Below are 12,890 nucleotides of genomic sequence, written 5' to 3' on the forward strand. Positions count from 1 at the left end.
AAAGCATGTCTTATGAGGATAGGTTGTGTGACCTAGGGCTTCGTGAATCACCTCTTCACCCTCTCCACTGATATTTTTCATGACACTTTCCCACAGTGCGGAGGGAGTCAGGATAACCGGCAAATGTTAGCAGGAAGCTTGTAAGAGGAGGAGTCCCTCTGTCACCATTTCTCAGGAAATTACGTAGCCACAGTTTCAGAGAACAAGTCCAGCAGCTCACTCAGCAGCACTCTAGCTGTGGTCTACACAATGTTGCTTAAAGATTTACCATTTCCTGTCTGTACTGTACTTATATTTTATTCCCTGACTAATGCTGGCAAGTAACCGATGCCTTCTTTACTGCCTTAGCGACCTTTATTACCACCTTCGAGAATACATTGACTTGTACACACTGTTCCTCCACACACCAGGTCCTCACCATTCATGATGTAAGTCCTACCCTTATTACAGATACTCGAGGGACCACCAACGCTGGACTGAGGAGCAACAAACAATCTGCTGGAGGAACTTATCGGGTCGAGCAGCATCTGTAGGGGGAAAGGAATTGTCAAAATTTCAGGTCCGAACCCTGTATCAGGACTGAGTTGATGTTCTGGTTCTGATTCAGGGTTTCAAACCAAAACAGCGACAGTTCCTCTCCTCCCACAGACGCTGCTCGACCCGCTGAGTTCCTCCAGCAGATCAATTATTGCTCCTACCTTTGTTAGACGTGCCAAAGTTATGGTACGGTATTAGTTATGGGTGGCACTGTAGCATTCCTGCCTTTATTAGTTGTGCCAGGGATACAGTACGGTATCAGATGTGGGCAACACGGTAGCGTAGTGATGAGCAAAATCACTTTATAGCACCAGTGATCACCAATTGTGGTTTGATTCCCACCGCTGCCTGTAAGGAGTCTGTACCTTCTCCGCACGATCACCATCTCTAATGCTGTCCCTGGAGACTCTATCACAGCCGATTCCTGAGCGTGGTTCCCCACTTTGTGCTTGCAGATTGACGACTGGCACTTGGAGGTGATCACCTACATCGGCCTCATCATCTCCCTGCTCTGCCTCGCTGCCTCCATCACCGTATTTGTCAACTGCAAATCCATCCAGAATGCTAACACCAGTCTCCACAAGCACCTGAGTATCACCCTCTTCCTGGCACAGTTCATCTTTCTGATCGGAATGTGGATTAAAAAGCAAGTAAGAAATCCAAATTACTACCTCTAATTCTCATATAGCTCCTGAATGTGCAGTTAGTCAAATTCTGCAGCAAAGCCAGACTTAACGTGGGAGTGGTGGGATCTCAGCCCCTCCTCTCCCACCACTCTCCTCTGGTGTCCTCTCCTTCCATTGGCCCATCATGACCAGCGTGCCATTCCTTTAATCAGATCCTCATTGCAATGGTGGCCAAAGCCTCTGAGCATTGGAGACCCTCCCCTTCCCCATGGTCCTGTCACCACAGAACGTTGCCCTTTCCCTTCCTCTGCCCTCCTGCCCAATGACCTCACGGGACACTCCAAACCTCCCCATTCACATTCACCCTGGGGTGCAGTGGATTAACCGTGTCACTGAGTTTCCCGGTCACTGGAGAATGAGTGACATCAGCACACTTTGCAGATCTGGAGCTTCAACAAGATACTTTGTAAAAAGTACCAAAGTTGTTCTAAGTTTATGGACTCACAAGAGTTTATAAACACTGGAAACCTGGAGCAAATCACAAAGGAGCTGGAGGAACAGAGGAGGTCAGGCAATGTGAAACGTCTAACATCCGTGTCCCTTCATAGATACCTACTGACCCTTGGAGTTCCTCCATCTCCTTTGTGTATTATTCTAATTGTATCACTGAATTACTACTCATTAATAAATCTTTGGTGTGTATCACCACCATGTTCTTTATATGTTTGCACATTATCTCTTCCATTGTGTACATGTGTTGGTGTACTAGTTTATTTATGTGTCTCTGTGTTAGTATCTGTGAGTTACACTCACAAAACACTGGAGAAACTCAGCGGGTCAGGCAGCATCTATGGAGGGAATAAACAGTTGAGATTTCGGGCTGAGACCCTTCATCAGGATTGGAAAGGAAGGTGGCAGAAGTCAGAATCAGAGAGAGAGGAGGGGGAAGGAATACAAGCTGGTAGGTGATAGGTGAGATGAGGTGAAGGGGAAGGAGTGTGGGTGGTGGGGAGTGTGGGGTACGAATACAGCAGCTGGGAGATGATAGGTGAAAAATTTAAAGGGCTGAAGGAAAAGGAATCTGATCGGACAGGAATGTGGAGCAGGAGAGAAAGGGAAGGATGGGAACCGGGGGGAGATAATAGGCAGGTGAGGAGAAGAGAAGAGTTAAGAGGGAGTGGAAAAGGTTGTCAGTCCATTTCTGATGCCATGTTTTTCTCTGTGTCCGTATGAATGTCTTTAGCTGTGGTTATCTCTCTCTGTTTCTTTCACTTGTCTGTAACCGTCTGTGTGTCTCTGCATGTTCCTGCCTGCGTCCCTGTCTCTGACTGCCCTCTGCTTTTGCCCCGAGCTGCTCACTATCCACTGTGTTGCCTCTTTCTTTAGGTTGTGTGCGCCCTGATTGCCGGGTGTCTGCATTACCTCTTCCTTGTTGTCTTCATCTGGATGTTCCTGGACAGTTTGCAGCTTTTCATCATGTCCAGACACCTGACAGTCACCAATTACACTCGCACACATACCATCAAACCAAGATACCTGTACATTTCTGCTTATGCTGTTCCTGCTGTGATCGTCATTATCTCAGCGGCAATAAACCCCGGAGGCTATGGAACAGAGACCATGTGAGTATTAAATGATAAGGAAATGTGATAGAGTGATACAACCGACTGATGCAGAAAGAGCCTTTCATTCCATCTGGTCCATGCTGGTTTCCTGTGGATTTAGCCCATCAGTCCCATTGCCCCTCTCCCTATCTCCCTCTACCCCTGCATCTTATCCTCCCATAAATTGCTATCAACTCCCCGTTGATGCTTTCTCCACCCACCCACAACAAGGAGCAAGTTACTGTCAATAACACACTGTTGGGATGTGGGATCAAACTGGAGCTCTCGGAGAAATCCTGACATGGTGATGGAGAGAACATGCAAACTCCACTTGGACAACAACCGAGGTCAGGATTGTCCCGGGTCCTGGAGGCAGCGGCGCAATTGGCTGCACCATTGCCCTCACACAGGACGTGAGCTGAGTCCTGTACCAGCTCTGAGAACAAAGCATACAATTCACACGATATCCTTCATCAGAAACCTTGACAATACTGTATTAAATATTTCCCAAGTGGTGATTGCATGGTGAGGTGTAGGAAGCTGCCGTGAAACTTGTAAAAAGGAAAACAATTGTGAGGGTTATTATGGATCTTGTCTGAGATATTCCCGGAGACTGGGGAGGGTTTGACTTCACACGCTGACAGCTCCTGTCCCAACTGACCTCAGCTGCTGAGCCACTGAGGAGTCCGAGATTGTCTATAGGCCAGAGGAGAATCTTAGAAATCATAGGGGCAACAGGAGGAGAACATTTTGCATTTCAAAGCGTCTACCAATGAACCCTGACTGGAACACATTTCCCTAATCTAGGTCCACAGCTCTTGACACCCTTATCCAACAAGTGTCCACCCACCTCAGCAGCCTGTGATCAAAGGGGAGAGTTTGCAGTGACCTGATATCCCACTGATCTCCATTTAGGGAACTGCAGAAGTGAGTCTGCCTGAGATCGCAGCATCACAGAACATTGCAGAGCTGATAGGCTAATGGCCAATCACTCCCTCAACTTCTTCTGGGATTGACCACAATGAGAGAGGCAAACAAGGTTTCTGTTGAAACACCAGCTGCCCGATGCTGTTGGACTTGGTCACTATTAACCCTAGTCTCTGCATGTGGAGCGAGGGGGAGACGGGGTGGTGCCCCTCCCTATCCTTCTCAAGTCCATCCTGTGCTAAGTGGCCCCACCCTCCCAGTTTAATGACAGATACCCAACTCTGGATGGAGGTTGAGTTCCAGTGCAGAGCTGAGGGGGAGTCACATTGTCACTGGTACTATCATTGGAGGAGATATCACTGCCAAGTCCTGTCTGTAGTTTCAGACAGACAGAACATATCAAACAAAACTATATCAAAGAAGAACACAGCCTGTTTTCCCCCACATTCAGACCAAAATCCCTTAACCAATGGCATTGATTGGTCATCAGCACACTGCTATTGTTTGGGATCTTGCCGTGCAGAGATTGGCTGCCGCTTCCTACACTGTAGATCCGCTGACGTTCTCAATGTAATTCACAAACTGACTGCCACCCAGTGACGAAACTCTTCCATCTTCACAGCTGTTGGTTGAAGCACGAGTCGGGGTTTAACTGGAGTTTCCAGGGTCCGGTCTGTTTTGTGATTCTGGTAAGCTTCCTGTTTCTCTCTACACACCAGCCATTTCAGACCAGGGTTCTCTCTTGTTGTGTGCTTCACTTTCAGGCCCCTGTGTGTGTCTACATGGTGTGTCTCTATGCCCAGGGTTCACAGACACCAGATATCACTGTGCTCTGGAGTCTCTCGGTGTCCAGGGTTGAGAAGGACGAGCTTGGGGGATGCACTGAAGCTCGGTGCAGACACTGCAAAAGCTCAGTGGGGAAGGACCACAGTCAAGGGTGGTGCCTCTGCTGTGGGGCTGTGTCCAGTGTAACAACCCCTCACGAATCACTCATGGACTGTGAGAAGCATCGTGTCCTCTCAATGTTAATGTGTCTGACACTCAGCGTGGTCAGCACATTTGATAACTGAAGAAATATCAGTGAACCTGGCCCTCAGGTGTGTGTGAATCGCACCTCTGACCTAGGGGCTGGCCTTTGACCTCTGATCTGTTGCTTTCAGAATCAGAATCAGGTTTATCACCTGCATGTATTGTGAAATTTGTTAACTTGGCAGCAGCAGTTTAATGCAATACGTGATAGAAGAAGAAAAAAATAAAATAGTACTAATAAATAATTAAATCAATTACAGTTTACGTATATTGAATTAATTAAAAATCATGCAAAAACAGAAATAATATTGATGCACCATCAATAGCTCCAAGACGTGGGTTAAGGTAGGCTTTTATTCGCTGGAAGAAAGCACAAGCAGCAAGTGACCATCACACAACATCCTGGAGACTGAGGAAGGGTCTGTGCCTCCAATCGCCTTTATACCGGGGTCTGTGGGAGGAGCCACGGTCAGTGGGAGGAGCCACAGGAGCAGTCAGCAGGGGGGCGTATCCAGACAGGTATATGTAGTTCACCACAAATATATATTAAAAAAGTGAGGTAGTGTTCACGGGTTCAATGTCCATTTAGGAATCGGATGCCGGGGGAAGAAGCTGTTCCTGTATCACTGAGTGTGCGTCTTCAGGCTTCTGTACCTCCTACTGATGGTAACAGTGAGAGAAGGGCAAGGTCTGGGTGCTGGAGGTCCTTAATAATGGACACGGCCTTTCTGAGACATCTCTCCTTGAAGATGTCCTGGTTACTTTGCAGGCTAGTGCCTAAGATGGAGCCCACTAAATTTACAACCCTTTCTCCTAACCCTGAGCTTCCTCTCCTAACCCTGAGCCATTGCCCCTAACAACTCCAACCCTGTGTTATCCTCAACTCCAGCCACTGACCAACACAAAAGATGCACCCAGCCTGCACATCCTGGGTAGTTCCCTCCATTATTTGCCCCTCCCCAGACCCTCTCTGAGTCGTGTGTGCACTGGGCCCAGTGATAACAGAATCTTCATGGTTGCTTTCGTCCCTTTGAGACATCGGCACATTTACAGATTAGATACCACTTTACCCCAAGTGTTGGGACAGTTTGTCAAATACTTCACACTTTGGAGATAATGAAAGATTTTGATCTAAAAGCAATTCCTGTTGTTGAAGTATGGTATCTCTTTCCACCATCTTCATCATCCTATTATTTATCACTGAGTAGGGTGGGCCTAGTCCTTGGGTTTGGTTGTGTTTCACTGCATAATTAAGAAGAGCAGTGAGGAGGAGTAGGCAGGTTGGGGGGCACCGGGTCATTGATTCAGGGCAGGATGGAGGAAAGAAGCAGAGAAACTGAGGGCTGCTTCCCAACCTTCTGGCCTGGAATTCCCAGCTCACAGAACCCACTGACTCAGCATAGTGGTTGAGGGTGAACAATTCCCAGTTAATTCCTCTCCTGGGTTTCCTAGTCATCCCAGTGCATCTGGATTCTGTGGAAAATTCCACCCCCTGGAAGAATGTTGGTTTTCCAAAATGTATGAGTGGAGAGTCTGAGGGGGAGACATGGGGGACAAGCAGAAACAAGAGAAATTCTGCAGATGCTACGAATCCAAGCAACACACACAAAATGCTGGAGGAACTCAGCAGGTCAGGCAGCATCTATGGAAAAAAGTACAGTCAATGTTTCGGGCCAAAACCCTTTGGCACCGTTCTTCGTGTGTTGCTTAGATTTCCAGCGTTCGATTACCACACTGCTAAGTCTCTTCCAGGTAGGGCTACCCTGAACAAGTCTAAATCTCCCCAGAGCTGCTGAAATGTCTCAGCCCAAAACACCTTTCCATAGATGCTGCTGGCCCGTTGAGCTCCTCCAGAATTCTTTGGGGACAGGGAGAATTTTAGATAAAGAAAGAGAGAGTGTCATGGGTAAAACCAATAATCATTGAGGAGTAAGTGTGAGTGTCAGTGAGTGAGAATGGAAAGTAGGAGGGGTGAATTCAAAGTGCAATTTGGGAAATCCGTTATGCCTTGCTAATGAAAATCAGCATTTCTCTCACTCTTGTCTCGCTTTTTCCCTCCATCATTCTCTCGCACTCTCTCTCTCTCATACTCTTTCTTTCTTGCAATCTCTCCCTCTCTCGCACTCTCTCTTTATCTCTCTCCAGGTCAATACAGTCCTTTTATTTTCGACTCTCTACTTACTGAGACGCCATTTCAACTCGCGCAACAAGGAGGTGTCGAAGCTTAAGGAAACCAAGTAAGTGACTTGATGGATGTATATAAGATGATATGAGGCATGGAGTGGACAGCCAGCATCTTCCTCCCAGAGCAACAATGGCTAATACGAGATGGCATAATTTACTGTGATTGGAGGAAGAGTATTGGGTGGAGGGTGGGGTGGAATCTCAGAGGTAAGTTGTTCACACAGAGAGTGGTGAGAGTGTGGAACACATTACCAGGGTGGTGGTAGAGGGGGGTACATTAGGGGCATTTGAGGGACTCTTAGATAGGCACATGGATGAAAGAAGAATGAAGTCCTGTGTGGGAGGGAAGGGTTAGCTTAATCTTGGAGTAGGTTAAAAGTTTAGCACAACATCATGAGCTGTAGGGTCTGCACTGTGCCTGTTCTCTGTTCTGTGTTCCACTATGTGTCCATCACTAGCCCAGCCTCTCGGGACCCTGACACGGGGCAGAGTCCTGGCATGGAAGCTGTTGTTGTTCGTGACCTGGCAAAACACAGAGACACTCCTACTGAGAGCCAACAGCACATGACCCATGTGGCTAGGTCCCAAATGTCTGAGGCATCCTTGATGTTACAAAGTAAATATATGCACTTGTATCCTCTTTAGATAATTATAGGGAGGGAACACAAAGATCTCCTTGCACATACCTCACCTTTCAGAATCAGAATCAGGTTTGTTAGCACTGAAAAACTTTACTATCACTGAAACACTAGTGGTTGCTTTATTAGGCATGTCTATTACATACACCAACATATTCTGCTGCTGTAGCTCATCTGCTTCAAGGTTTGATGTGTTGTGTGTTTGAAGAATCTTTGCTGAACATCACTGTTATAATACATGGTTATTTGAGTTACAGTTACGTTCCTTTCAGCTTCAACCAGGCTGCTCATTCCCCTCTGACCTCTATCATTAACAAGGTGTTTATGCCCACAGAACTGCCACTCACTGGATTTTTATAAAACAAAATTTGCACTATTCTCTGTAAATGCTAGATACTGTTGTGCATGAAAACCCCAGGATATCAGCAGTTACTGAGATACTCAAGCCACCCCATCTGGCACCAACTGTTATTCTACAGCTAAAGTTACTTACATCAGGATTCTTCCCCATTCTGGTTAACAACAGAAGCACTAGACCATGCCTGCTTGCTTTTATGCATTGAATTGCTGCAATGTGATTGGCTGATTATACAGTTGAAGTCAAAAGTTTCCATACACCTTAGCCAAATACATTTAAACTCAGTTTTTCACAATTCCTGACATTTAAATCTAGAGTACATTTAAGAATTTGGAATGTCAGAATAATATTAGAGAGAATGATTTATTTCAGCTTTTATTTCTTTCATCACTTTCTCAGTAGTTCAGAAGTTTACATACACTTTGTTAGTATTTGGTAGCATTGCCTTTGAATTGTTTAACTTGGGTCAAACATTTTGGGTAGCCTTCCACGAGCTTCTCACATTACTTTGCTGGAATTTTGTTCCATTCCTCCTGACAGAACTGGTGTAACTGAGTCAGGTTTGTAGGCCTGCTTGCTCACACATGCTTTTTCTGTTCTGCCCACAAATCTTCTATCGGATTGAGGTCAGAAAATGATGTCAAGTCTGGTTCATCCTTGGGAGCAATTTCCAAACACCTGAAGGTACCACATTCATCTGTACAAATAATAGTACGCAAGTATAAACGCCATGGGACCACGCAGCCGTCATACCGCTCAGGAAGCAGATGCATTCTGTCTCCTAGAGATGAAAGTACTTCGGGGCAAAAAGTGCAAATCAATCCCAGAACAACAGCAAAGGACCTTGTGAAGATGCTGGAGGAAACAGATAGACAAGTATCCATATCCAGAGTAAAACGAGTCCGATATTGACATAACCTGAAAGGCTGCTCAGCAAGGAAGAAGCCACTGCTCCAAAACCACCATAAAAAAGCCAGACTACAGTTCGTAAGTGCACATGGGGACTTTTTGGAGAAATGTTCTCTGGTCTGATGAAACAAAAATTGAACTGTTTGGCCATAATAAGCATCATTATGTTTGGATTAAAATGGGTAAGGCTTGCAGGCCGAAGAACACCATCCCAAACGTGAGGAAGGAAAATTGTGTGGATATATTGATGCAACATCTCAAGACATCAGCCAGGAAGTTAAAGCTCGGTCGCAAGTGGGTCTTCCAAATGGACTATGACCCCAAGCATATCTCCAAAGTTGTAGCAAAATTGCTTCAGGACAACAAAGTCAAGGTATTGGAGTGGCCATCACAAAGCCCTGACCTCAATCCAATAGAAGATTTGTGGGCAGAACAGAAATAGCATGTGCGAGCAAGCAGGCCTACAAACCTGACTCAGTTACACCAGTTCTGTCTGGAGGAATGGAACAAAATTCCAGCAACTTATTGTGAGAAGCTTGTGGAAGGTTACCCAAAATGTTTGACCCAAGTTAAACAATTCAAAGGCAATGCTAACAAATACTAACAAAGTGTAAGTAAACTTCTGACCCACTGGGAAAGTGATGAAAGAAATAAAAGCTGAAATGAATCATTCTCTCTACTATTATTCTGACATTCCACATTCTTAGACTAAAGTAGTGGTCCCAATTGACCTAAGACAGGGAATGTTTTCTAGGATCAAATGTCAGGAATTGTGAAAAATTGAGTTTAAATGTATTTAGCTAAGGCGTATGTAAACTTCTGACTTCAACTGTATACTTGAATTAATGAACAGGTTTACAGATGTGCCTAATTAAGTGACAACTGGGTGTATGCCATGATATCTGTTGTTTTGTAACAGTAAATTGACTTTATCTTTTATATTAGAATTATATTGTTTTACATTTGATCCCTGGTGAGTAAGTGGGGTGACAATTAGCAGTTTCCCAGGAAGGGCTTCTGTCCATGGTGCTGATCTCTGCGCATGGTGACATTGGAAGTGGGGAGCTAGTCGGCCAGAGTTCAGATCATTGGCCAGAGATTGCATGTGGAAATCTTCTTGTGTACATGCCATGTGAGAACAGTGTCAGGACTGACATAGTTGCTGCCACTTAACCCTCAAACCCAATGACTAGGAATGGGTGCACAGACAATGTAAAATTGATGATATCAACAGAAGATGGGACACAGCATTAAGGTCTCACTCAGAAGGCACTTCAATAATCTGAGCATGACCTAGCAGAGCCAACATTGTATCATGAAGGGAAAGTCATGTTTCCTATCGACAATCTAATAATAAATAAGGTTGAGAAGGAGGAACCATTGGGTTTTCAGAAGGCATTTGGACATTATGGCAGAAGTACTCCTTCTGGGGATAGATTGCATAGACAGATGAGGTGATTCTCAGCAGCTCTGAAGGCTTCTACCCACTCACCCTCAGGATCCATTCTTGGTTATGTGCACAAATTGACTGGTGTGCACTGTGGTGAAGGTTTACCAGGCTGATCCCTAGGCTGGATAGGTTGATGTTTGAGAGACATTTAAGCAGAATGAAACTTCACTCAGTGTAGTTTAGAATGGTCAAAGGGCCCACTTTGAAAACAGATGATTATGAAGGGAATAGAGAAGATGTTGAGCAGATGACGGGGCATTTAGAGCAAAGAACAGTTTCCGGATGGAGGTGACACTTGAAAATCGAATCATGAGAGAATTCTTACCTTGAAAGATTGTAAATCTGTACCCTAGAGTGATGCAGATATGGAGTTATTGAATATTTGAAAGACAGAAATTGACAAATATTTGAGCTATGGGAGAGTCAATGGGTTTGCAGAGAGCAGGTGAGTATTGTGGAAACCAAGATTAGACCAACCACTATTTTACCAAATCACAGGGAAGATTCATAGTGGTAATTTCTACACCTACTTCATGACTTATGTAGCACAGAACCCTGAATTGGAAATATATCACTGCTCCTCTGCTGTAACTGAGTCTAAATCCTGGGACTCATTTTCCCACCATTTCATGGAGCTCCTGCACCAGAAGGAAAGCAGCACTTCCAGGCAGTGACACACCACCGCCTTCTCAAGGGCAGTTTTGATGCAATAAGCAATATCCTTTCCAGTGATGCCTGGGGCCCAGCAATGTGTCCAATAAACACAAGAATGTGCTGTTGGCTGTTGAGAAAACCCTGAGGGTATGAAAGATCCCACATGAAGGGAATTTCATCATTCCTGTGATTTTCATTCACCTGGTTTCTTTTTCCTTCTTCTCTACAGAACCCTAACCATTAAGGCTGCAGCACGGATGTTTGTTTTGGGAACCACGTGGATCTTTGGAATATTTCAAGTTGATAAGAGCACTGCAGTGTTCTCCCACTTATTCACGGTCATCAACAGTCTCCAGGGTCTGTTCGTTTTCCTTATTTACTGCGTTTCCGATCGCCGGGTAAGAATTTCTTCCCTACAGACACATATTGTGAATGGTTGGGCACTCGGGACGTAAAGAAACAGAGGAACCTAGGAGTATGAATTTGAAAGCAGTGTCAGAGGTGGACAGGGTTCTGAAAAAGGCATTTGGCACACTGGCCTTCATTAGTCAGGGCAATGAGCATTGGAGATCGAACATTATTTTGCAGTTTCATAAGTTGTTGGTGAGGATGCAATTGGAATACTGTGTATGCTTCTGGTCACTCTGTTATCAGAAAGTCGTAGTTAAATTGGAAAGAGCGCAGACAATATTTGAAGATGTTTCTGGATTAGAGGGCCTGAGTTATATGGAGAGGTTGACCAACTTGGTCTCTATTCCTTGGAACGTAGGAAAACGAGAGTCAACCTTGCAGAGATGTTTGGAAATATGAGAAACATATACTGTAAAAGATGGGTGATAAGTCTTTTCCAGAGAGTTGGGGAGACCAGATCTAGGGGGCATAGATTTAGGGTGAGAGGGGAAAAATTTTAAAAGGGACCTGAGTAGCAGAGGATGGTGAGTATATGGAATAAGCTGCCAGAAAAAGTGGCTGAGGCAGATACAGTAGTATAATTTAATAAGTATTTGTATATGCACATGGAAGGTTGGGGGTTGAAAGGAACAGACTCAATGGGCCGAATGGACTAATTCTGCTTCAATGTCTCATGGTCTAACTCAGGAATTTGGAACTAATGGGTGGTCATCGTGGTTGGCAAGAGCTTATTGGGTCGAAGGGCCTCTATCCAAACTGTATTACTCTATGACTCCATAAATCTATGAATTTCTCCTCCTGATCTTACTCTCCACATATAATCATCATAGTGATGAATGGTTAGAGAGTCTTTTACTGAAGCATGAATTTGAAGCAAGAGTCAGCCACATGGTCCTTTAGGTTTTCTTCACCATTTAATCTGATCAGGCTGATGTGATTGTGACCTCCAATCTTCATTTTCATCCCCCCCCCCCTTTATAACCTTTCATCCCCTTACCCAGAAGCTCTCCACCTCTGTAAGTTTTTTTCAAAGATCATTTCATTCCTCTTTGATAAAAGAAATTTGGTGGTGTGATGTGTAGTGAAGAGCACAGTCTCATGCTACAGCCAGACCTTGATCAGTGAGCAAAATGGGCAGAATAGTGTCAGATGGAATTTGACGATGGTAAGTGTGAAGCGATGAGAACAAGTAAGGGTAGGATATACACAATGAATGATATGTTCTGAAGGAATTTTGAGGGACAAGGAGCCCTTGACATGCAGTTTCAGAAATCCTTGAAGATGATAGCATGGAGAGTTATGTACTTGGATCCTAAGTTGCCTCTGCACATTCATTTACACTTTTGATATGTGAATCTATCCTCTTCTTTTCATGTTGGTGATTTGGCATGACACCTGAGCAATTTGCTTCCTGTAAGCCTCAAAGCACTTTCCAGTCCCAGTATTAGTTCCATGAACTACTTCCATGGGAGGCAATGTGGAAAGTCTAATCCTATCTGACCAAGTATCTTGGAGATTTCCTTCTCTCTGAGTGATCCACTGAAGGAGCCAATGGGATACAGT

General features: G+C 44.9%; 1 protein-coding gene across 1 annotated transcript in view; it reads left to right on the forward strand.

Moving 5' to 3' along the window:
- Nucleotides 1-12,890, forward strand: part of LOC140740137 (adhesion G protein-coupled receptor E3-like) — a 139,896-nt gene that overhangs the window by 123,658 nt on the left and 3,348 nt on the right. The window contains exons 12-16 of the mRNA XM_073069073.1: nucleotides 993-1,187; nucleotides 2,550-2,785; nucleotides 4,317-4,383; nucleotides 6,869-6,960; nucleotides 11,146-11,314. Coding sequence (XP_072925174.1) covers nucleotides 993-1,187; nucleotides 2,550-2,785; nucleotides 4,317-4,383; nucleotides 6,869-6,960; nucleotides 11,146-11,314 — 759 coding nt within the window. The remainder of the gene's footprint in view (nucleotides 1-992; nucleotides 1,188-2,549; nucleotides 2,786-4,316; nucleotides 4,384-6,868; nucleotides 6,961-11,145; nucleotides 11,315-12,890) is intronic.

The sequence above is a fragment of the Hemitrygon akajei genome, chromosome 16 (genome assembly GCF_048418815.1).
Source record: "Hemitrygon akajei chromosome 16, sHemAka1.3, whole genome shotgun sequence".
Taxonomy (NCBI): Eukaryota; Metazoa; Chordata; class Chondrichthyes; order Myliobatiformes; family Dasyatidae; genus Hemitrygon; species Hemitrygon akajei.